General features: G+C 35.3%; 2 protein-coding genes across 3 annotated transcripts in view; one reads left to right on the top strand and one right to left on the bottom strand.

The window, feature by feature from the left end:
* The window catches only part of Nt5dc1 (5'-nucleotidase domain containing 1), a 121,806-nt gene that overhangs the window by 83,374 nt on the left and 11,247 nt on the right, over positions 1–27,185 (bottom strand). The window contains exons 4-6 of one of the 2 annotated variants that reach the window (XM_076859827.2): positions 26,558–26,664; positions 23,543–23,622; positions 21,811–21,892 (exon numbers count right to left, since the gene is read on the bottom strand). In XM_076859827.2, coding sequence (XP_076715942.1) covers positions 21,811–21,892; positions 23,543–23,622; positions 26,558–26,664 — 269 coding nt within the window. Of the gene's footprint in view, positions 1–21,810; positions 21,896–23,542; positions 23,623–26,557; positions 26,665–27,185 lie in introns of both variants that reach the window. The other variant, XM_076859826.2, reaches the window with a different exon arrangement.
* Positions 13,507–19,730, top strand: Col10a1 (collagen type X alpha 1 chain). Its single transcript, XM_076859825.2, has 2 exons — positions 13,507–13,660; positions 17,842–19,730. The coding sequence occupies exons 1-2, from the start codon at positions 13,507–13,509 to the stop codon at positions 19,728–19,730; spliced, it is 2,043 nt and encodes a 680-aa protein (XP_076715940.1).

Consider the following 27,185-nt stretch of genomic DNA (forward strand, 5'->3'; position numbering starts at 1 on the left):
TAGAATAAGTTTTAACTTATAAATTAGTGTCATGCAATATTTATTTATTGAAAATGTTTCTTAGGCTAGATCCTTATTATTCTTTCATTTTGATTTGCTTATGGAAATAACTGCCTATAAAATCAATCACTCAAAATATAGTTTAAAAAAGTCAGTATACTAAAGTATATCTCAGTATTAAACATTACTTGGCTCAAATTGCTTCTTTCCTTAAAGAAAAATGAGAAAAACAAAAAATTCCTCAAAAAACCATTTTAGTTATTAATGAGTCTGGTATATGAACTATTCAATTTCCTTTTTCTTCCCTAACAAAAAACCGATACAATGAAAAAATACATATAACACATTAATACTACATATAACACATTAATATAATATTTCTATTAATTAAATGTCCACATTTCCTGAGTACAATGAAAATCAATATTCACAACAATGATCGCAAGCAAAAAATGTAAATTAAGTATAATTGTAGGGTTACTGTTACTGTTATCTATAACTATATTCATATCCACCAAAGAGGAGGCAATCTTTGAATGGTGTGTTCTGTAAGTTGCAATAAAAACAAATGGCTACTTTCTTTTTCAAAAAATTATTTAAAATGTTATATTTTTGGAATATAATTCTATAACCCAAAGCGAGTTCATTCAGTCATTTTGTGTGAGGCAACTCCAATTATTTATTTATTTATTTATGTCACATAACTTCAGAGAAATTCCTTCTCCTCCCCTTAAGCTGAACCTGAGAGGATAAGGCAAGATCAAGTCTGTCTAGTAATCTAAAATCAACACTTGATGCCATCTACTCAAAAAGTACACAGTCAACATTTTTCTTTATCTTAGATAAAATGTTTTATTTGATTGATTCCTTTAATCACATACTAGACTCAAATCTCAGATTACCTACATTTCCTTATCCTATCCCAGGGACTCTCTTTGCTTCATATTCTGCCCACCACACAAAATACAAAAGTTTTTTTTTATTGGTACTAACTGAAAAAACATGATCAACAAGCCAGGACATGGAACACGTGGCTGTTAAGTGTGCTCATGTTAACCTATGGGGAAGAAGAGGACATCCCTCTCTGCTGTGCTGCTCCCAGAAGTACATAGGGGAAAACATCTGTCTGATACAGTGCACTGTGGAAAAGCTAGACTGCATACCAAATTAAAGTAATTACCAAACAAACACAAAACTCTAGGCAATTGTCCACTGTTCTCAGATAACCATCACAGAAATGTTAAAAGAAATTGAAAAGGTACAAAAAGTTCTACTTGATTGTTTACAAATAAAAATTTTCAGCTCAGCCACACAATTTTTGATAAAGATGAAATAGTATCTAAATAAGAGACAGGACTGCTAAAAAACTAAAAATAATAAGTATAAAATGAAAAAGGTTATTTTTATATTTTATTAAGGGTGAGAAGTGTAAATCTGATTTTTAGATCACTTGGAATAATTTAAAGAAAGGTATAGAATACTGAGTGGATTATGTAACATGATAAATAAATAATTATTAGGTAAGAAATGAAGAGAAAATAATCTCAAGAATAAATCATAAATTTATAACAGCAAGACTTCTAATAAAATGACAAAGAATCTACTTTAATATCTTAAAGTGAAGCTTATGAATCTGTCATTAAACAATGATATCACCAATGTCTTTATTAAGGGGTAATATAAGACCAGAGAAAGTTTTTCATTTTGAAAAGCAGCGTTTCTTTTTTAACCATTGATTGGTATTTTTTTTTTTTAGAATTTCATATCAAAGAAGTATTAAACTCAGAAAAGATGATGTTGATAAGCCAGATATCTTGTGGTGCATTCTTTTAACCATATCTCATCTTTCTGAACAAATTCATTTAGAGACATTTAATAGTAAGCAATTATCAACAATTATCAATTCATTTAGAGACATTTAGTAGTAAGCAATTATGTCCTCCATAACACAACACTTTGTAGAGTAAGAGGGAGCATTTAAAGAGCAAGAGGGATAATTTTAATCCATTATAACATCTCAAACATATAGTTTCCATGTTCTATAACTTTGCTGACATTTAAACACATTCCTTTTCTTACGTGTCAATCTGATTAAACCTATAACAGGTGCATTCATTTGTCCTGAGAATATTTTAACACCATGGTCCAACGGAATCTTTTTTCCTTGGGTTACCTCTCCACCACTGGGCAAGTTTCCAAAAAGTTTGTTACAGAGGACAGTCAATGCCATTAGACTAAGAGCACTTGTTTGAAAAAGTTTCCTTCTAACTACGTGCAGAACAGCGGCTTCATTCTCCATCCTGTGTATTTGCCAATGGGATGGGGTGAAGGAGCTCGGAGTCATCAGGGACAAATACCACTGGCTTGCCACTCCTGGTTTACTTTCTGCTATCACACCCTTCCCTTAAGGACTATATTAATGGTGTGAAGTCTAAAAAACAGTTGTCCCCAAGTCTGGAGTGGATTACAAATAAACTCTAAGAGTCCATTTACTAGTTTATTGGAAGTCAAGGTTAATTTAAATACACCCAAATATTTGAGTTCTAAACTTAGAATTATTTTTAAAATAATATAGAAAACCAGGAAAAACAAATTCAATAAATATATTTAGCAGCTCAGTATATGTGAATGAAAATTGATGTTCTCTTTTAAGTTTATATTTAATATTCAATTTCATACTTTCTATTAAAATAAGAATTCCAGTTACATAAAATCCCAGGAAATCCATATTTCTGAATGGAGAATGGCTGATACAATTGATTATCCTTATTATAAAAATACAAATGTCCATATCTATTTGATAATGACAAAGATCATAATAAAAAGCTCCCAGTCTGTTTTTCTCAAATTATAAAAAGGTTTAAGTAATTTTACCCACTTCTGAATATTTATAGAAGGTTATAAATATCTTACTAATTGTTCTAGATTAATATCTATTAGAGAAAATCAAGTGTTACTATAAATTCAGCAATGTTAAGATAAATGACACATTATTATTATTATCGTTGATGTTATTGGGGATTAAATCCAGGGCTAAGTCCTCAGTCCAATTTTTATTTTGAAGACAAGGTCTCACTAAGTTGTTGAGACTGGAATTAAACTTGTGATCCTCCCACCTGAGATTCTAAAGTTGCTGGGATTACAGGCATGTATCAGTGCCCAGCTTAGTATTAATCTTTACTTGATTACAGTGAAAATGAATTTATCATAGTTAATTTTGTAAATAAATTACTTATTTTCTGGGCTTATAAAATGGTCACTTATCTTAAAAAATTATAAATCAAACAGTCTAATATGTAGCACAGCAAAATGTTGAATTAACAGCAATAAAAGTTAATATACAGATGGTCCCAGACTTACAATGGTTAAACATTCAACTTCTTACTTTTGAAGGTCCAAAAGTAATATGCATTTAATAGAAACTCTATTTTGAATTTTGATCTTTCCCCAGCTAGTGAAATGCAATACAATCCTCTCTTGTGATTCTGGGCAGTGGCAAAGAGCCACAGGTCCCAGTCAGCCACTCAGTACTCTACCATGTACTATGCAACTAAGCTATAATGCTCAGTGAGTTAGGTACATTTTTGACTTATGATATTTAAAATTACAATGGCATTATCAGTATATAATCCCACTGTAAGTCAAGGGCACCTGCATATAGAACAGAATATTTTTTAGCCTTAAACTGAAGGAAATCCTGGGTCTGGGGTTGTGGCTCAGTGGTACAGCACTCACCTAGCAAGTGCCAGGCCCTGGGTTTGATACTCAGCACCACGTAAAAAAATAAAGATATTATGTCTGACTACAACTAAAAAATAAATATTAAAAAAGGAAGGAAATCTTGTCTTTTTTTTATAATATGCATGATTAAACATTTCCATTTGGGTGAGAAGAGGGGAGCAGGAAAGAATCAATAGATGCTATTCATTAGTTTATGAGACCATTTTTATTTCCTGGGATATAATACCTGCTTAACCATTAAAGAGCTGAATCAACTGATGCACCAATAAGTATATGAGGTTAAGAATGGAAGTAAAAATTGGAAAATTAAGCACAGACATGTCTAAAAAGATATTCATTGCTCTCAAATTGTATAGTTCAGGTTTCTAAGACAGTCCTCTGTTCTTCCTTTTAACTCCATCTTAGCCCTTAATCTATACCTACTCTCTGATATCTAGACCTCTATCATCCTTGAGAAGATCTGTCTTGGGAAATTTAACTCTGAAATTCTCATCCATTAGTTAAAAGAACAATTTAAGGCACCCAGTCATTAGAAGCAGCTGAAGTTATTTTACTTTGTGAAAACTGCTTTTGGAAACAGTTTTTGACATTGGGGCCTCTATAATAATTCAGTTTTTGTAAGATAAGACACAGTGAAAAGACTCAGACCCATTCCAGTGCCTTGCAAAAGTCTACACCGTCATGTGCCCACAAACACGAGGGGAATTACCAACACTCAGTAAGTACTGGAATCTGATCTTCTAATGCTCTTTGTTCCTTCATTCAGCAATATTTAAGAGGTTTCTGCTTGGTAACAGACACTGTCTGTGGAGAATGGAGTTTCAATGGTAAGAAATCAATAATCTTTGAATTATATTCAGGAAAGAAGATAAAGTGTGAAAACATGCCACTTCATGCTTAGGGAGACAGGTTCATGTAGACACAAAATAAAGCCAGAGCAAAGGCCATAAGAGACTGTTTAGTGTGTGTTTCCTCCATGAGACTGAGATCATCAATAGCAGGGTGTGCTCCTGCCCTGGGTTCCCAGCATCTATCCCGACTGGCATGCACTAGAGGGTCAAAAGAGTTTGGAGAACATTTGAGAAGTACCGGTACTATAAAAAGGTTCAAATATAATGTCTTCTTCCTTATCAGCATGGTCCTTAGACTCATGCATACTTATTGAGCACCTGTAGGCACTGCTCTACCACTTCACATGTATTTTCTTTCAACTTTCAAAGTCCCTATTGGTAAAAGTAACAGAAGACAGGATAACATTATATACTGCATGCCTACTATTTGAACCTTATTGGTATGAGAACTGGAAAGTGATTAAAGATAACTGATAGGATAACTAAAAAAAGGTCAACAGGGTAAAATATTACTATTAATAATCATTATATCTCTATGTTATATAAGTTTTATTTTCTGTATTCTCTAAATAGCAATTATATTTAAAATCTGAAAGAAAGTGAGCAGACATTTACAGATGTACCAATGAAGAAACCAGGTGACCTGCCCAGAGTCTCTGATGGGTCAGAGGCCAAAGCCACAGATGATAGGAAGAGCAGACACCTAGCACCTGTCCACATGAGGGGTGGAGGTCCATGAGTCAGGTAACAAAGTTGTTGATCAAAGGCTAAGCAGACAATGCATTATTTAAACTAAAAGCCCTGGGTTGTTTTTAATTGTTAACATTAGTAAGCTAAACAGTTGTATAAGCATGTCTCCAGGATGGTCCATGATCCTACCCAACCTTTATGGGTACTTCATACCCTATAGATACTTCTCTCTCCTACAAGGCCTTTGTATCCTATCGGTGGTGATTGTGAAGTTGTTCTTAAGTATGATAATAAAGAGAGGAGCAAAGAGATTCAAAGACAGAGTGCCACCCTGTACCTTCTCTAACACTTTAACTCCATCTCATTTCTTCTTCCATTTTAGCGAAGACTATATGCAAAGACTGAACTGCACATGCAAACAGAGTAAGAGAATGGCAGAGAAACCATTGGCCAAAATCCTTGAAGGTTTGGGGTCAAGGGGCCAAGAAGCCCTATATTTTTAACTCAACTAGGTTAACCGTGGAAAGAAAGTGATGTCACTAAATGGCAGACAAAAAAACCATGCACTCTTTAAGTAGTGTTTGATTTATGTGTAGTAAAAAATAGAATATAAAGCCCTTGTTCAAATTTTTAAAATGACTCTGTTTTTCTTGACCTGACCTGAAGTTTCCAGGGTTTTCATAAACACCTGTTTTTACACAGGAATTTCTCTTTCCAAGCCCTCAGCAGGTATCTAACCACTAAACCACATCAAACTATTTACATGAACAAATCACTTCTGGCATCTGGCTTCTGTCAGAGCACCTACAAATATCCTTTTACAGTTTTTCGAAAGGAATGAGGTACAGCACAGTGGTAGTGGAAGCTAAGGGTCTTGGAGTGCCCTAACTGAACTTCGGGCCACTTCTGTTATTTCCACTGGTAAAAGGATGATGGATCAGAGAAACAGAAAGTCAGTGTCCTGCTGGACACAGGGATGAACACACAAGCTTAGTTGTGGCATTTTCCCTCAGTGGGCTGTCTCACCAACAGATCCTCACTTCAGAAATTTAACTCAATTAAACATTAGGGATGAAAACACGCATAACAGAGAAACCAGTTTTCCCCAGCTGATGAATAAAATGAGTGATCCAGATGACCTTTAACATCCTTTATCATTCTTAGCTTATGAAAGAAGAAGAATATTCTGAATCAAAATTTTATGAACCTTAAAAGAAAATTTTGAATGTAAAAAAAAATCCTCAGAAGTAAATTAAAAAGATAAATTGAAACTGGAAAAATATGTGCCCACTATATCACAGAGCAGAGGTTTAGATTCCTAAGCTATAGAACACTTTCAGGAAAAGTGTGTTAGAGATATAGTCTTAATTATACAAAAAGATGCTCAACCAAGATTTTTGTAAAAAGAATAAAAATTAAACTAAATTGAGATTGCAATTTTTACCCCTAAGGTGGGCAAAAATCTAAAAGTTCACCCAAATCTGAACAACATATCCAGTTGATATGGCTGAAGAAAAGCAGGCAGCTTCACATATTGCTGGTAGAAATGAAAAATAACACATCTAAGGAAAGAAACATACTGATACCTAACAAAACTATTTATCTACTTGCTGATCCACAAATTCTAATTCTAAGGATGTCTTCCAAAGATATTCAGACAAAAAGCTTACATAAACAAAGTTTTTCACTGTAAAAATACTTGAATTAGCAAAGGTCAGAAAATAATAGAGATGAATACCAATTAGGCAATGGTTGAGAAAACTATGGTACATCCATACAATGTAGTATTATGAAGCTGTAAAAAAAGAACACAGACCCTCTTTATATAATCTTATGCAATGATTCCCAAGATAAACTGTTACACATTAGCAGCAAAATAAAGTATGCATAGATGCCATTTACCTAAAAAATAAGGAGGAAATAAGAATGATAAATATTTTAATAGTAAGATAAATTAAACACATTTTTCCTATTTTTTTATTGGTACATTATCATTATACACAATATTGGGATTATTACTTATTTGTGCATGCACATAACATAATTTGATCTATTTAATTTCCCAGAATCTCCTCCTTTTCTCCCCTCCTCCCTCCCCATGGTCCTCTTCCTCTAATCCCTGGTATCCCTTCTATTTTTCATTTAAACACACATACACACACACACATTAATAAAACAAATTTAAAAAACAGTTATATAATCTATAGAAGGAAGGTTTTGAAACACAGGGTAGACAGGAGAGGAGGAGGAGGAGGAGGAGGAAAAGAGGAAAAGGAGGAGGAGGAGGAATGGAGGAGGAGGGGTGGAGGAGGAATGGAAGAGGAGGGGTGGAGGAGGAATGGAGGAGGAAGGGTGGAGGAGGAATGGAGGAGGAGGGGTGGAGGAGGAGGCGGAGTAACAGAAGCTAGACTACTCTGAAATTTTCTTACTTTATAAATCTGACCTAGGAAATATACAAAGTATGCTGGAGCTGGCACGTACTGGTTCTTGGTAAATATTCAGGTGCTTTGTAAGCCAGGTATCTTAACATGGTAGCTTCAAATTGGCCACGGTGGTAGTATTTATACAACAGAAATCAGCAGGCCATCTTCCCCACCCCCAAGGTGGATGTTAAACATTTATCAGCACATCATAGGAAATGCAAATATGTTAGCAAAGTATAAAAGAAAATTAAAGTTGGAAAGAAAATCCCTAAACCCTGAAAGCAAAATGAAATAAACCTAACGATGAACCGAGTGGTTAGCATCTATTTTGAAATAAGCCATTTCAAGTGACATTGAAACACAGTAGTTTGACTACACAGCTTTTGCGAAAATACTAAAGAGAATCATAAAAGTAATCAGTTTAAAAGTTAAACTAATTTTAATTATGATGTGTATGTTGGTATAGATATTCAGAACAACTAGGAAGATGATGGAATAAAGTAAATGTATGCTTTATTATCATGAGAACTGGGATCCTCTGGGTGGGGCTATGGACGTATGCACACAAGTTCAGGGTCATTAAGAAAAAACTCTGGTCCTGAATGTGAATTAGATATATCAGGATAATGGCATGTTATCTTTTACATTTAGTTAACATTGTAAGCATGAATTTCTTGGCTCTGTCCACTGAAAACCTAGAAACGATAATCAACCCACGAGCAGGGTACATCCCTGAGACTCAAACAGCCAGACACCCATACTGTGGTTTCTAACTTCTATTTCAAACTAACAGAAGTAACACTCTGTGAAGAAATGTCTTACTACAGATCTGGGCCAAGAAAAGTACAAAGTTATAAAAATTACTGGGATCATGTCAAAAGTGCTCAGGAGCAATCTGAAGAGGCTCTTACTGGCCAAAGATGGGGAAAAACATCTGTGTGTATATATATATTCTCACACACACACACACACACACACACTCTGTAACTCAGGATAACCATATATATATACTATAACTCAGGATAACCATAGTTGAACAGAGTGTTTTTTTAATAGAAACAAAAAAGGAAGAATGATAAAATTAGAATATCACCATCTTATAACTTATAATAAGTACAAGTAATTAGACTTAGTAACACCAGAGAACCAGCAACAAAGGGCCTCCCAATAGAAATATAGCAAACCACACTCTCTAAATTGGTAAAATATTCTTGCCAAAAGCATTTGTATGTGTATGTGTATGTGTGTTTCAAACCTGAATGACAGCAACACTGTATGTCTAACTATCAATCAGCAGAGGAGCAAATTAAATGACAACAATATCCAGATTGCAGGAAATTGCACAAGACAGATAACCCAGCTTTTCAACAAATAAGTTGCAAAGGGGGAAAAAAAAGAGATGCAGGTAAGAAACCTAGATGAAGGGGACATATCAGTCAATGGCAATTAAGGAAACCTGATTTAAACAAATAACAAATCAATTCTTTTTTTTTTTCTTATAGTGCTGGGAACTGAACCTAGGGCTTTGTGAATACAAGGCAAGCACTCTACCAACTGAGCTATACTCCCAGCCCAATAAATCGATTCTTTAAAAATATATATGTGTATGTATATAATATACATGTACATATCTATGTATATGTTTGTGTATATATACATGTCTATAAGTCTATATAGGTATATGCCATACGTACAACAGATAACTGGGGAAATGTGATGGACTAAAGCATTGATGATATTAGAAAATGATTAATTTTTTAGATATAATGAATATTCTATTTTAAAGAAAAGGCGTTTTTAGTCTCTGGAGAAATGTATTGAAATATCCACTGGTGAATCAGTATAACATAAGCGATTTGTTTCAAAATTTGAGAGGGGATGAATAGAAGGTAGACTGAGTTGAGATTAGTTTAAAATGATTGACTGGAACACAGGCATTCATTAGATGCAGTATCCTCACTTGTAGGTAAGACCAAAATTTCCTATAATAAAGTTTAAAAAATGAGCACAAACAACAAAAAGGTAAATAACTAATATTAATAATCTGCTAATTATACCATATCAACATCCCAACATTAGGAGTAGATCATGATTGCCTAAGGAGTTTTTGCAAAATTGAGTTTCTGAACCACTACTATCTTCATGAACCCCAAAGATTGAACAAATTGTGTCATACTCCTCAGGACTGTGAGAATGGGAAAAAGAGGTTGAGAACATTGTGTAAACACCTTAGGGCATACACTCTATTCGTCCAATATTTATCCCAATGCCTGACACTTAGGAGGTACTCAAGAAATATTTGGTGAACTCATGAATGACCTAGGGATATACAAATGAGCAGACAAACTTAATGGCAGGTAAATGCTCAATGTGCAAAAATATCACTCATAGTTGATTTAAAAATCACTCAGAAAATTGGTTTTACAAAGCAAGACTCTTTCAATGGAATGAGTTTCCTTCATAAAGCCACAGACTAGTCACTTCTTAAAGCTCCAAGTAAACACCAAGAATAAAAATAGTTTTAAATACACAATTGGGTGGGGTGTGGCTAGTAAATATTCTGATTCTACAATCTGTTTTGCACAAGAAGTGCTTCTTATGTGACTAACAAAGCAAACAGTAGTCAGATTCTGTGTGCTGAAATAAATACACTATTTGTAAAAAGGGTTGAACGTCCAAGGCTTACCAACGAAGACACCACATTTCCCAAAGCTAAAGGGGAATATAGAATGACAAATACCCACATATATTTACATATCCCCAAAACATACAACCACCTAGTATGATTTTTTTTTCTTTTTGTTGCAAATCTAAAGTCAATCCAAAGAGAGCCAAGTCTACCATATGACCATGGGGAACAAATACTTAAGTGCAAGAAAAATCCAATTTTAAATCCTAAAGGAGCTTAGACACCACCTCGTTCAAACTTCTATTTGTTAATGAAGAGACAGACATCAAGAAAGTTTAAGGTATAAAGTTCTGAAAATAGAGTACCACAGTGAACAAATGGTCTACACAGGTGCAAAGTGCTAGGTATGTAGGGCTGGGAATCCATCTTCTAAATGTTCACAGGAATAATATCAAATGGTATTATAAAAACGTGCCTCTGTGTGTGTGCATGCATACACTTAACCATATATACACACAAAATACTAAAATATGCACACATTTCTAATAATTCCTTTCAAAACAAATTCTTCAGCCTAGCTCTGAAAAGTACCTTATAATCTTATCTACTTTGTCAAATCTTTTCCAAATAAACTGTAAACAAATGGAAGACAGCTGTTTTCTTTCACTTATCTTTTGTAGTTTCTTACAGATGTAGCCGAGTTCATATAATTAAAAAACCATTCCATATAACTGCCAAATGATGAGACTGATTAAAATAAACTATCCAATTGTCAATAATCTAAATTGATATAAAAGCCATATTTCAGCCAGGCGTGATGGTGCATGCCTATAATCCTGCGAGTCGGCAGGAGGATTGCAAGTTCAAAGCTAGGCTGAGCAAAAGTGAGGTGCTAAGCAACTCAGTGAGACCCTATCTCCAAATAAAATACAAAATAGGCCTGGGGATGTGGCTCAGGGGTCAAGTGCCCCTGAGTTCAATCCCTAGTACCCGCCCCCACAAAGCCATATTTCATGTATATCTGCATATTGCATAAAGACATGCATGACAATGTAGATTTTTTTTAATGTGCAATCAACAAATGTTTAAGTGAGAAAAGAAAGAGAGGACACTGTGAATGAGTTTTGTATTTACATTTTTGCAAAGTAGTATACAAGGCTTTATTTAATATCACAGGAAACTGCCTGTAGGGGAGGAATGAGGGAAAAGGAAGAGGGAAAAAACATTATTTCAATCACACATCAATTTTCAACCATACTACTTCAATTCTAGGGAGATACCAAAAATTATCTATTCTGTATCTGGAATTTTTCTTCTCATCTCATTTATCTGTAAAGCTGACTGGACTTGGATCCAAAATGACAAAATTAAATAAGATGCTAAATTTGGTCTCTGAAATTCCTGTCTTTATTAGATGTTGTAGGATCCTGAAAACTGATTTTAAGAGTCTCTAATATTGTTAAAGAGAATACTAACTAGTAAAGTTGACAATGATGATGTTTATTTCCACCTTTGGGGGAAAAATGTTTTTAATTGAGATGATACAAGATCCCTGAAGGAAATTGCGATGTAAGCCAAGAGTATTTTTAAAAAGCTAAAAGCAAAGTTTGAGGATTTTTTTTTTTAATTTCTGAAATAAACACAGCAGCCCTATGTAAATAAACATAATATGAGATTAAATAAACATAATATAAGTTAAGGGCTCTTGCAAACTTTACTCCAACTCTAAAGTAAAATACAAATTTAAGCAAGAATATCTGAGGCCATATCGAGAACAAAGTGTATTATTGGGAATAAAGAATCTAAATTCTTCAGAAAGAATATACTGCTAACTCTACTAGCAAATTCACAAATATCCTGCATTTGTCTGAAAATTTTTAAGTATTTAAAATGAAGAAATTCAAACATTTTAATATTATCACTTTAAATTTCTTTTACTAACTTCTGAAGACTTACACTAAAAGCCTGAAATGCAAAACAGCATACCCACAATTTCACCATTTTATTTTTTTTCTCTCAAGCCCATAAATATATAAGAATTGAGCTAAGCTATGTTTATAAAAATTTAGGAACATTAATGGACACGTTGGTGGCTTTATATAATAATTCAAGAATTTAGATGATGGTTTAAATCCACATCCTCCTCCAAAAGAGTTCTTCCCCTATTTTTGTATATTACCAAATATTTTCAAACAAACAACACAATAATATGCTTTTCAAAAATAATAAGGGGGAATCATCATTCCAACATGAACTAACATTAGAGTAAAAATTTCTAAAATAAAATTACAGAAAAATGGGTATGGTTAAGACTATTAATATATATTTAAGACAAAGAGTTTATTTTTCAATAAGAAAAAATAGAGACCAACCTGATTTTGTATGCCTGTCTAATAGAACTTTCCACCATAATTAGTGTTTCCCACCTCTGAGGGGAGGGGCTTAAGCTCAGAGTAACCTCAGGCAGTGAGGGGAAGACTGTATAAATACCTAAGGGCAACATTGGAGAGGGCATCTTCTGCACTGCCTACCTGGGCAGAGAAGGCTTCAGAAAGCCACCTAGACACTAGCTCCAGAACTGCCAGCACCCAGGTAAGTCTATGGACTGAGGGTCATCGTAAAATTCCATGTTAGCTTGCTTGAAAAGAAGCAAGTTAATATTGAAGTAAGTTAATTCTTTGGGGTCCTTGTGCATTATTTTAAAAAATATCTTTCTACTAAAATGTACTCAGAGAGGTTTACTTGTATATAAAATATATAAAATATAAGTCTATATAAAATAATATTAATGAAATCCATACTGTACAAACTTATCCTAATCTGAATTTCAATGTATTTAGAAACTACTAGATATTTCAGGATATGTTTAAGATCCAGAATGACTTAATATAGTTGTCTAGTGATGATTTATTTATGTTTATTTGTAAATCACTTTATTTTTACTTGATTACTTGAATATAGCTTCCCCAAATAACTATGATATACATTCACCGAACTAAATAATTATCTCTCATTAATTTATGAAATATATTGAAATTTTTATAAAGGACTGTGTTAAAAAGCAGTTAGTTAAATAAAGAATTCCAACTGTGCAATGTTAGAAAAATGAAACAGGTCAATACAAAGCTATATGAAATAATTCTTTTCTGTTTTCCAGAATCCACCTGAGAATATGCTGCCACAAATCACCCTTTTGCTGCTAATGTCCTTGAATTTGGTTCATGGAGTGTTTTATGCTGAGCGATACCAAACACCCACTGGCATAAAAGGCCCACCACCCAACACCAAGACCCAGTTCTTCATTCCCTACACCATAAAGAGTAAAGGTAAATTGAATTGCATATTTTGCTCTAGTAGCTAGCTGGCTGTTGCTTTCTACAATCTTAAAGATGATGTCTTTAACAAAATGCTTTCAACTCTGGTATTATCTATTGAAAATTCCTAAATTAGTCCAAATTACAACAAAATAATTTGTGGATGAAGAACAAAACTCCTTGTACAATAAATATAATAAATAAAACAGAAAAATATTAAGGACTTTTAATATGAAGTTTTTTCCCTGGAATGATACTTTTGTACAAATAACTATCCATAATCCAAATATAATAATTCAACCAAAGTAAATTTAAAATATTTAAAAATAATTACACAAAGAGAATAGAAGGCTAATATATCTAAATACTTACACACATTTACTTTTTTATTTAATGTTTTTTAGTTGTAAATGGACATAATACCTTTATTTCATTTATTTACTTTTATGTGGTGCTGAAGATCCAACCCAGTGCCTCAGGCATGCTAGGCAAGCGCTCAACCACTGAGTAACAGTTCTAATCACACATTTACTTTTAAAACACGTTCAACTAGTCTACAAATATACACAATAAGTTTCAATAAGCTAAACAGGAAAATGAAGTAGCAATCCTCATAGCTATTTATATATCCCATATAGTTTAGTGGTTAAATGCACAGTACTAGCTGCGTGACCTCAGGTAAGTTATTTTTCCACCCTGTGCCTTAGTTTCTTCATTTGTAAAACAAGAAGGAGCGATTGATCTCTAAGGGCTGCCGTGAAGGTTATCAAGAGAGTTAATACCTGTCAGGTGCCTTATGTTTCACTATTATTACAATACTAATAAACTACTAGTAGTACTTCTAGTTCTGAATACTACTTTACTGGCATAGTCTTAGATAAATTTTAACTTTCCTCTTGAATCTATTCCTCATCTGTATGGCTTTCTCTGCTACTGGGAAGAGCAATGAGATAATATATATATACATATATATAAAATACTACGAAATCCTCAAAGAGCAATGACAAGGCCTTATCCTCACTAATTCTACTCGACAGCATCTAATACAAACTGCCTAGAAAACATCAACTGGACAATATAAACCGATTGCAGGCTTCAGGTTCCCTTTCCACAATATTTTTTTCATTTTAGTTATATACTCTGTCCTGTACATAAAGCTAAAGCCATTTGTAATAAACTTTAAATAATATGTTTTGGGGAACAACCAATTTAAGCAAATGGCCTTGTTGAGAAGAAAGATGAAACCGAGTATTTCATGAAAGGAAGCCTAATATTTAAAAACAGAGGCACAACAGATATTATTGAATGTATTAAAATATAAATAAATTAGGAGAAAGAAAAAGCCAGGAAAGAAAGAGTAAAAGGTAAGGAACATGAAGCAACTCACTTGAAGCAACAAATGTGATGTGAAATGCTATGACAGGCAACAATGGTTTCAGTACTCTCTGATCACAAATTCAGACTTCTAAATACCTTACCAAAATCATAATAAACAATCTTGAATTAAAAATAAAATGCACCATTGTAGAAAGTTAAACCTATTTTTATCTTCCCACCTTAAAGTACTTGAACATCCTGGCTATTTTTGTAGAACAAATGAAAACACCTTATTAAATAAGAATTTCAGAAGCTATCCTTTAACATTAAATCCTCCTTGGTCTCTTTTTGATAACATAAGACAGAAAATCAAACGTATTATCACCCACACGGCAGGCACTAATGCATTACAAGAAAATGTTAAACTGATAACAGAAATTCAGAATTCATATGTAATTCCTAGGCACATATGTTCAGCACAGGCTAAAAGAGGATCCATTAAACACTACTAAATCATGCTGCAGAGGATTCTACAGCTGCTAGGCAGACGCAGGTAACACATTCTGACACAACCAACCACTATTTCAGTTTGTGGACATTTAAGAAACTTATTAGTAGGTTGTCACTTTTCCTTAAGGATGGTGCCACCCTAATCTTGTTTTTTCATCTTGCAAGCTACAAACAGGGGCTCCAGAGATTCAATAGAAGTCAAATTCTTTCTTACACCAAGAGGTTTAGAACCATTAGGGCAACATTTCAAGTAACACAGATCACCCTGTTATTGGAGTTCTGGCCTTAAAAGGTGCTCAATACGATCATTTTCAATAAGATATGATATGTTTACCTCTTTTAGCAGTGCAACAGATTTCTAGTTGGACAATTATTTCAGTATGAACATGATCCTTATAGCCAGATTCTGAAGCAAACCCCTAACTAATATAGTCTGCATTAAAAATGCTATTTTATTCCAAACCATTAAGAAATCCCTTACTTATTCACCTATTCTACTTGTAATATACTAAATCCAGTTTTACATATAGATCCATCATGAACATGTACTAAAGTCAGTGAATGAAATGTGTGTTAATATATGGAAATGTCCATAAATTAATTTCTCATATTAATCTTTTTCCTGTTGTAAGTTTCTGAAAGTCCATGGGAAAAGCTATATGTTTAAATGTCTGAAAACTGAAATATAACTAATTACTAAAAATACAAAAGTTCCTAAATCTAAAACAAATATCTTCCTATTTCAGCATATTTAGTTCAATTATTTGTTCTATATTTTATATAGGTCAAATGCTTTTTAAATCTCAGGAAGACCTCTACAGCTCTACCTAATAGAAATTAGTACCTACTCTTAGCTAACTATTTCTTATATATCAGTCAATTAATATGAGAGGTTTTTTTTTCAATTTTAATATGTTTATGTACTGACAGCTAATGATTCAAGGGAATTAATACTCCAAAATGCTTTCAAAGGCAATTTACAATTCTTTTCAATTCATTTGATAATAATTCTATTTTAGCCTGCATTTTGAGTTTTTAAGCTATTAAAGATTTAGGATTTAAGTCCACTATTTTTTTTTTAAACAAATGTGACTCAAAAGTCACAGCTATAGGATACATGAGGCCCTGGATTTAATACTCCACATTGCCAAAAAAAAAAAAAAAAAAAAAGTCAGGCCATAAATGATTTTCAGGATTTAAGCAACCTATCCAACTACTATTACATCATTAAGTCAATATTACTATGAACAGTTTTTCAACAACCTAAGAATCTAAATAGTAAGTAGGCATCTTATGTTTCTGAACATAAACAGAAAACAATTTTAATACAAATTCTGTAGTAAATATTAAAAATCACATGCAACTTTATGTCATCTTGGCTAACTATTTAAGAATTTCCCTGATAAAAGAAGAAAATTTTATGTAGATGATTATGAAGATTAATGTCAAAAGACTAATGTGGTAACACTTCCCTAATGCCTGCAGTACCCTGCTACAACCCACCTTTGAGTGACCAAAATAGCCTGGGATACCTCTTAAAAAGCTCTTGTTACGTAGTCACTCATTTCACTCTAGGATTGAATCCTCCATAGGACACAACTTGTGCTTTCCCACATTTGTGGCCTTTTCACATCACAGGTACTAAATAAGTTATCACTGAGTTTAAGTTTAGCCCATCAGAAGTAGTTCAGTTAAACCCATAGCTTTATAAAATCAAACAACATTAATTTGCACTTAGACAAACACTTTAATCCTATTTTATATACTCACCCATTATATCTGATTAACTAATTCTTTGTTTCAATTTTAAGTCAATAAGGAAAAGAATAAAAAAAAACACAACATATTCTGAAGTTTTAAAAAAAAATCAGCCTAAATCTGAAGTATTCAGCAGGGTGTGGCAAATGTAAATTAGAATTAATTCCATTACTCATTTATGTCTTCCAGGATAGCTTTTGTGAGGAAAAATCTTTACAGCTCTATAAATTTTTCTTATTTATTTTCCACTTGTCTTTCTCTTCCTTTTCTGTCAAATATCTTTTTTTCTTACCTATGTAGATGATTTTTCCAAAATAAATGTGAAAAATTGTCCACTTTACTCTTATTCTGAAGAAATCTTCAATGTCAACTTATCTTAGATCATCAGGTTATAAAGAAAGTGGTAGCCATGGAAAACTCTCTCTTTAGCAATAATTTTAAAACACTGTAAAATGAATTATCCAGACCTATTTAAGCTTGGTCTAAGACTAGTATGGAATGAATGACACCGCACCACCCTGTCCTATTTGACATTTTGAGAAACACTGATCAACTTTAATGTTACTAATCATCCCCCTCTCTGGGTGGTATATTGGTGTGTCTTTTAGGTGTAGCAGTAAGAGGTGAGCAAGGTATTCCCGGCCCACCAGGCCCTGCAGGACCTCGAGGGCACCCAGGTCCTTCTGGACCACCAGGAAAACCAGGCTATGGAAGTCCTGGACTCCAGGGAGAGCCAGGGTTGCCAGGACCACCAGGACCATCAGCTACTGGGAAACCAGGTGTGCCAGGACTCCCAGGAAAACCAGGGGAGAGAGGACCATACGGACCAAAAGGAGAAGTTGGACCGGCTGGTTTACCAGGACCACGGGGACCACCGGGGCCTCCTGGAATCCCTGGCCCAGCTGGAATTTCTGTGCCAGGAAAACCTGGACAACAAGGACCTGTAGGTGCCCCAGGCCCCAGGGGCTTTCCTGGAGAAAAGGGTGTGCCAGGAGTCCCTGGTGTAAATGGACCGAAAGGAGAAACAGGGTATGGTGCTCCTGGCCGCCCAGGTGAGAGGGGCCTTCCAGGCCCACAGGGTCCCATGGGACCACCTGGCCCTCCTGGAGTAGGAAAAAGAGGTGAAAATGGGTTTCCAGGACAGCCAGGCATCAAAGGTGATCGGGGTTTTCCAGGAGAAAGGGGACAGGCTGGCCCACCAGGCCCCCAAGGTCCTCCTGGAGAACGAGGACCAGAAGGCATTGGAAAACCAGGAGCTGCTGGGGCTCCAGGTCAGCCAGGGATTCCAGGGGCAAAAGGTCACCCTGGGGCTCCAGGAATAGCTGGGCCACCAGGAGCTCCAGGCTTTGGGAAACCTGGTTTACCTGGTATGAAGGGACAAAGAGGACCTGCTGGCCTTCCAGGGGGTCCAGGTGCCAAAGGGGAACAAGGGCCAGCAGGTCATCCTGGGGAGCCAGGTCTGACTGGACCTCCTGGAAATATGGGACCCCAAGGACCAAAAGGCATCCCAGGCAACCATGGTCTCCCAGGCCCTAAGGGTGAGACAGGGCCAGTTGGGCCTGCAGGACAACCTGGAGCCAGAGGAACAAGGGGTTCTCCCGGCTTAGATGGAAAACCGGGGTACCCAGGAGAACCAGGTCTCAGTGGTTCCAAGGGTAATCCAGGGTTACCAGGCCCAAAAGGTGACCCTGGAGTGGTAGGACCTCCTGGTCTTCCAGGCCCTGTAGGCCCAGCAGGAGCTAAGGGAGTGCCTGGACACAATGGTGAGGCTGGTCCAAGAGGGGTTCCAGGAATACCAGGTACCAGAGGCCCCATTGGGCCACCAGGTATCCCAGGATTCCCTGGATCTAAAGGTGATCCTGGAAATCCAGGTCCTCCTGGTCCAGCTGGCATAGCAACTAAGGGCCTCAATGGACCCACTGGACCACCAGGGCCTCCAGGTCCAAGAGGCCATGATGGACAGCCTGGTCTCCCGGGGCCTCCAGGACCCCCCGGGCCCCCAGGCCAAGCAGTCATGCCCGAGGGCTTTATAAAGGCAGGACAAAGGCCCAGTCTTTCTGGGATGCCTCTTGTTAGTGCCAACCAGGGAGTAACAGGAATGCCTGTGTCTGCTTTTACTGTTATTCTCTCCAAAGCCTATCCAGCAATAGGTGCTCCCATCCCATTTGATAAGATTTTGTATAACAGGCAACAGCATTATGACCCAAGAACTGGAATCTTTACCTGTAGGATACCAGGAATATACTATTTCTCCTACCATGTGCATGTGAAAGGGACTCATGTTTGGGTAGGTCTATATAAGAATGGCACCCCCATAATGTACACCTATGATGAGTATACCAAAGGCTACCTGGATCAGGCTTCAGGGAGTGCCATAATCGATCTCACAGAAAATGACCAGGTTTGGCTTCAGCTGCCTAATGCCGAGTCAAATGGCCTGTACTCCTCTGAGTATGTCCATTCCTCCTTCTCAGGATTCTTAGTGGCTCCCATGTGAGCACATTCTCATGGAGCTAACTAAATCTTCTGCTTGGAAAGGTGTTCCCCAACTCCATCCCACCCCATAAAATGCATACAGAGGTAGACTGAAAATAATACAATTTTAATTTTCCAAAATACACATTTGAATTTTTAGACCAACTAATTTTCCCCTGGTAAATGTAAGCAGCAATGGTAAATACGTGAAGATCCTCATGAGTTTCTAGTCAGCAATCCTAAGCCTCTTAAGAGATTTTCTGTGAACTCCTTTAATATTTAAAAATTTCTGCTAAGTTAACATAAATTATCACACATAAATACCCACAAATAGGCCTCTAAATTACATTAAATTTGGTTTCAGAAACTTAGCATTTCTTTTTAAAATAGCTTTATTCTAACAACTAATATGAGAGCTTTTAGGAAACATTTGGGAGGTATCACATAACTTAATAGAACTTAAATACTTGAATACTGAAATTCAAGACACTGTATACCCTAAGCTATTTCAGATGGTGCATTAATATAAGGCTTATATGGCCCCTTTCATTAAGATTGATTGAAATATATAGGTACATGTATGCTTTTTTGAAGCTCTCATAAGAAATCAAAATATTGTGCTAAAATGAAGGTGCTTTCGTTATGAACTTTTCAAACTTTTTTGGGATTGCAGAAGAGCTTTTTAAATACCCAGTAAAACCTGGAACAGGTGTCTGACCTATTCTTATTTATTTAACACAAGCAATTGATTCGATTTGATCCCTTAACTGAGTCTTATGTAATATCATTGTGTGGGTTTAAATAACATTGGCAAATGGATCTTGTGCTTCTTATTCTGGTGAAATTATAATTAATGTCAAGCATTTCAAAATCTGTTAGAAATGAAAAGACATTATTTATTTATGCTCTGTACTGTATTTTTATATTATTGTTTAAAACTTTTAAGCTGTGCGTCACTAAAGCATGAAATATTTAATCTACTCATTTACAAAGCAATAAAATAACATTAAAAGATTTTTTATGCTGAATTTACTTGAAAGTAACAATTTGCTATTTCATCCATGCTTTTAAGGCTATTCATTTTACAAAGTTAATGAAGAGAAAAACAATAAAGTGGTACGCAGCTTTTATGATTGTTATCAATTATGTCCCTCTACTGAAGGTGGGCATTCCATATCACTGGAACTCAATGTGGACTGAGAAGAGGCACCCACAAAACCACGTGAGGCCTAGAAGCCAGGGTCAAGGGCTAATAAGTGGGCACAGAGAAGTGACAAAAGTCACCCCAAGGTAGAGGTTCTTTTCTGGGAGGCAAAGTAACAGGTGTCAGAGAAATACATAATTTGAAAAAATATTCTACAATTACTATTTATTGCCTTGGCATGTTTTTTAGTCATAATACTTAAAATTATTTTGATGGCTTGATTTATATTGAAAGGAAGGCAAGGAATTTTTAAATGTCAATCCAAAGGCAAGGGTTTTAAGATGAAAAACACTGCTCTTCAGCATCCATCAGCCCACTAGTTGAATCAGGGCAGTCTGTTTCTAGTCACTAGGATGAAGTCATCTATTTATTCCTTAGAATTAGTCTTTGTGTAACATAAGCAAATGTTCAAATGAAAACATAAAACCCTAGGCTCAAGGCTGGCCGAACCCCATTCTGGCCCCACCACTACTGTTCCTTAAGCAACAAGTATGGAATTTCCACTGGCAGATATTTTGCCCACCCATCTATAACTACTATGTTAAAGGTTGCAGGCATTACCAATCCTCACTCCCAAGCCAGAACACAGCAAAACTGGAATATTTAGTTTTAGGGAACGCACGGAACAACTCAATGTAAAAGAACAGCATAATGAAAGCACCTTCATTTTAGCACAATACTGGCAGGCATGTGAAAGATACTTGAATACTGGCAATTATGACCAAGAAACAGACATGAATAAAAGAACCTCTTAAAACTAGAACTAACTTCACAGCTATATTTAAGATCAAATTAAATCCTCACTAAGGAGCCTAGGAAAAGGGACGACTTCTATCTAATTCAGTAGACACACAGTATTTAACAAACATGTATCAGAAAGCCTCTCTTTGTTACTTACCCTTAAAAGCTGACATTTTAAAATTGTGTTGTATACCAGCGACTATATCCTTCCAAAAATCAAATGTTTTTTGATCACTGTTCTGCTAAAATAAAAAAAAATCCATAATGTAACAAATACAATAATTCTATTTCTAAGCATAGTGGAAAGGGTTGGCAATTATAATATTACTGGATTCTAAGGTAAGGATTTATGTTTTAGAAAACAATAGTTTAATAAAGTTCTCTTTTACTTAGTCTTATTTTAGAAAGAGAACTCTTCCATGAAAATTACTACACACACACATATACATATACAAATGTATATGACTAAATATTAATATAGCTCATGGAACCCAAAATATAAATTTTTATAAAGTCTAAAAGTCAATAGAATATTTTAAACACATAAACAAATTTAGAGTATAGTATGGTTTGAGATATCAGAATGTGTTACTTAACGTACTGTGCTATCAATGGAGCCAAGAAACCTGAAGCCCTAAGACCTAGAAGCTGGTTATTTCAGATTTCGTTGATCCTGAATCTCAATGTAAAAGAACAGCAATTCACTATAGGAGAGATGAATTAGGTTCCAATTCCAAATCGTAAGTCATTTTTATGAAGAATTTTTTTAACCAGAATAGAAATAAATATTACATTTAAAAAAACACACTTCTAAAGCCCTTTGTTTCCTTGGAAACATTGACCAGTGTCTTATCTAAACAAATACTAGACATTTGTATACAATTAAACCATAAATTGCTTTACAATAAGCTATGCGATACGGCAGCATAGCTCAGTGGTACAGTACCTGCCTCTCATGTGTGAGGCCCTGGGTTTGATCTCTAGCACCACAAGGAAAAAAAAAAATGAAACATTTTGTTTGTGGTACTATAAAACACTGACTGGGGCTGGGGACGTGGCTCAGTGGTCGAGTGCCTGAGTTCAATCCCTGGTACCCCCCACCCAAAAAAAGCAAAAGATTTGAATACATCTTGCGATTTAGAAAATATGTGCAGAAAGGAAAGCAACTCTGAAATGTAAACCCATTTACATTCATAGGTTTTCATCTCAAATAGCTACTTCATCTTGATATGTAGTACAAAGCAAAAGTATAAATATATTAAACTGCGCTCAGAAAATCAATTTAAAAATTTCCTCTTGCTGGGCACCATGGTGCACACCTGTAATCCGAGTGACTCGGGAGGCTAAAACAGGAGGATTATGAGTTCAAAACCAGCCTCAGCTATTTAGTGAGGCCCTAGGTAACTTAGGGAAATGCTGTCTCAAAACAAAAAATGAAAAGGACTGGAAATGTGGCTCAGCAGTTAAGCACGTGGATTCAATCCCTGCAATAACAACAACAAAATCTTACCTAATTTTTCTGGTTTTATATTATTTAGAATGCTTAACGATACATAGAATGTTCTTAATTGCCTTTACTCTTTTTTATTCTGCAAATGAAACCAAGAAAATATTCTTTCAGATCAGTTCTGTATTTTCTTTTTCTAGACTTTTGCACCCCCTGCTGGAGAGCATATTTATGTTCCCTGGGGGGAAAAAACGGCCACTGCTATTTAATTTCCCAAAAATATTTTGACCAAATTTGCCATATCTTTCTTCCTTGGTCACCTTTGAAACCACAAAGAATAAAGTAAATAAAATCTCAACTCAAAAGTTACATATGATAAATCATCTGATTTATGACTGAACACATATCAGATTTTTTTTTAAAAAAATCAATGTTCACTCACCTTTGTTAAGGAATCCACCACCCTGGCACACAGAAGAGCTCCTGGCAGATCAAAGTAATTATCATAAAAATAATATTTTCCTAAAAAAAAAAAAAACACACACACAAAAAAAAATTTCAAAATTGGAAACAAATTAATGCCTCACACATGAAGGATACAAAGAAATTTGAGGGAAGAGACAATGGACTGTGGTTTATTTATTTGTACAGCCCCCATTTCAATTCAAAATGGCACTAATACAGGCTCCATGTCTATTAAGGAGCATTTAGTTTAAGCTCTGAGGGCACTATATGAAAGGTAAAATATGACATCTACAAACATGACACTACAAAAATACAAACAAACTTCTCAAACAATGACAGTGAAACAAAATAAATCCAGTAGTAATAATCAATAACTGCAACTAATTTCTGGTTACTACACTTTCTGAAGGAGAAAGGTACATTTTAACACTGCAGTGTGGGAGAAAAAGAACAAAATGACAAAAAAAAAAAATTAGAGTAAATGAAAAAGTAGCACAAAGAATATTTAATAAGATCTATCTATCTAGAAAAATCTTTTAACTATTCCCTTTTAATTTATGCACATCAAAGTTTGGAAATAATTTTTTGAAAAATCACTTTACAATTAGTCTTAATGATGCTTGTTAAAGACATTGGTTAAAAAAAGTGAAAAATCATTTAAAATATGGTAAAATAGGGCTGAGAGTATAATTTAGTGATAGAGTACTTGCTTAGCATTTGATCCCCAGCACCAATAAATACACAGGAAATTAACAAACTAAGCATTTTATTTAAAAAATTGAATTGTCTTAAAGAATATGAAAACTATATGCAGGATATATTACAAATATAAAATGGAATAGGAATAAGTCACAATTTATGCTATCAGTGACACTAAATTCCAAAACAAATAGCTCTGTGAAGAGGTCCACAAATAGTGCCTTTCCACACCAGTGCTTGGTCCATCAAAAGTACTGCATTCAGCTGGTATGCCAGCAAATTTCAGTGCAATACAAGAACGACCAGGGTAAGCTGATAAATTAATACTATGCCCTGTAAGTACATGGTGGATTATCTTAGGAAAATGCAGGAGTACAGGACAGGTACACTCACTCCAGGATCTCATGGAAGAGAGGCATTAAATTTATTCTGTATGGCCTTGGGGTAGAATTAAAGCTGAACTCTTACATATGCCACTTTTGGATCTTCTGTCCCTGGACAATACTTCTGGTGGCCCATGTCATATCCCTGGGACCCACATCTGAGTCTAGTCACAGCTATGGTGAACAGCATCAACCCACCTAAAACACAATAGTGTTACTTGCTTTATCCTAAAGGTCCTTGGCCATCCTCAACTAATGGAATTAGGAGCCTGTGAATGAAGATCACAGCTTCCAATCTCCCAGACTGACAACTCTTAAGAGGTATTCTTTGTGTATCTCCTCAGAAGTTTCAGTGGAATTCAGTGCCTAGTGTCCCTTAGTTTTACAATACTTAATTGGCTTGATTGCTTTTTAATGTAAACAAAGTGCAAATGGGTTATGAAATCACAGGACATTTTTTTCTTCTTTCATGTTTCAACATTAAAACAAAGTTTTATTATTTAAAGACATTGCCTTTCCTTTATTATGTTGCCTTTCCTTTATTATGTGTCACAGCCTGACTCCCTGGGCATTGGGCACTTGGATGGGAAATTCCAAACCAACCAACCCAATTTACAGTAGATAAACTCCAAAACCATCCTCAGGATGCTCTGGGGTAAAGTAAGCACCAGAGGGAGATGTTGATTCAAGGAGGTACCACCCTCTAGTGGACACAGCAGTAAAAAATACTCCACTTTCTGAATAAATTTTCAAAAGAAACATTTAGCTATGTGCCTAGCTTTTCTGGGAGAAAGGACAAGCTTATTTACAATTGCTAAACTCTGGAGAGATAACAGCAGCTCTCCATCATCATTTTGAGTAAAAGGTTTTGCACTCAATTTGACTCAAGATGTATGAAAACATTCTATATCTAACCCCAGTATGAAGTCTGTTTTTCATATCAACTTATTTTATTATGAACACGTATACTTCCTAACACATTCAATCACTACAAAAACACATACTTACTTCTCAAACAATGACAAATATAAAAAAATAAACCCAGTAGTAATAATCAATAATTGCAACTAATTTCTGGTTACTACACTTTCTGAAGGAGAAAGGTACATTTTTAACACTGTAGTGTGGGAGAAAAAGAACAAAATGGCAAAAAAAAAAAAAAAAAAAAAAAAAGAACAAATGAAAAAGTAGCACAAAAAATATTTAATAAGGTTTATCTATTTAAAAAATTTTTTTGACCATTCCCTTTTAATTTATGCACATGAAAGTTTGGAAATAATTTTTTGAAAAATCATTTTACAATTAGTCTTAATGATGCTTGTTAAAGACACTGGAAAAGAAAAAAGTGAAAAAATCATTTTAAATGTGATAAAATAGGGCTGAGAGTATAATTTAGTGATAGAGTACTTGCTTAGCATTTGATCCCCAGCACCAATAAATACACAGGAAAATAAAAAGGCAGAAGAAACTAGAATTGAAAGTAAGGAAGAGAATTCTGGAAAACAGAAGTGGTGTGCAATGTGAATATGGAGAGACATGAGAGCTGGAGAAAGGAAACCAAGGACTGAGCACACGACAAAATTGATAAAAAAATACAGTATGGCTAAGGAATATATTATTGCTAAGTGTTAATCTATCTTTTCTACCCCAGACAAGTGTAAGTAAAAGGAGCATCAATTAAACTTTAAAACAGTGTGAAATGCTAACAGCATTCTGAACCAGCTGCCAAAAGGAAATCAGACATATCTAGAAAAAGAAATCCATCCTACTGTTATGAAGTCGAGGTTGTTCCTTGTATGTTGTGCCCAGCAAAGGACACAGAGGAGGGTCTTCTCTATATCCTCACATTGCAGATTCAGGTTCCAAAAGAAAAGGGGTGTGGGTGGTACAGCTGCCCATTTGGGTCCTACCTGAATGGCAAGGCACACCAGTGTCAGACACAAAATGCTTCCACTCCTTCTTGCCATATGCCTCTGCCAGGGCCTCTGGAGTCATCATCTTAGTGCCACGGCTTGCCCTAGTTTTAGGAGATAATGCAGACTGCTCATTAATGGCTCCTTTGAATGCCTGTTCCTCTAGAACTGAGGTTGTTGACCCCAGCTGCTGCCACAGCTATCAAAAGTTTTGTTCTTTTTTTTTTCCCCTGTTTTCAACTGGGTGACTTCCCTGCTTACAATTCTATAAGGCATTTCTATTGATAGCTGTAGCTCTTCCTCCATTTAATGTATCCACTAGCAAGTGATTAGGAGCAGCTTGCTCTGAGGGCAACACTGTGTAACCCACCACTTTTTCCTAGAGAAGCTGTTGTTTCACGAAATAATGAGATGAACATAACTCAAACAATTAGAAAATGACCATGTGGACTGGGTGGGAAGTTGGTTCTGGTACTACTAAGGAAGAACAGCAGGTACCAGAGTTAAAGCACAAGTTACACCAAGCCACAGGAGGCGCGGGAGGCACCAGGCACCTGGCACCAACGGCAGATGACTGTGAGCACATGGTACTGCAGAGACAAGGGAGGGCAACCTGCCCACTCAA

Source organism: Callospermophilus lateralis, chromosome 6 (genome assembly GCF_048772815.1).
Source record: "Callospermophilus lateralis isolate mCalLat2 chromosome 6, mCalLat2.hap1, whole genome shotgun sequence".
NCBI lineage: Eukaryota > Metazoa > Chordata > Mammalia > Rodentia > Sciuridae > Callospermophilus > Callospermophilus lateralis.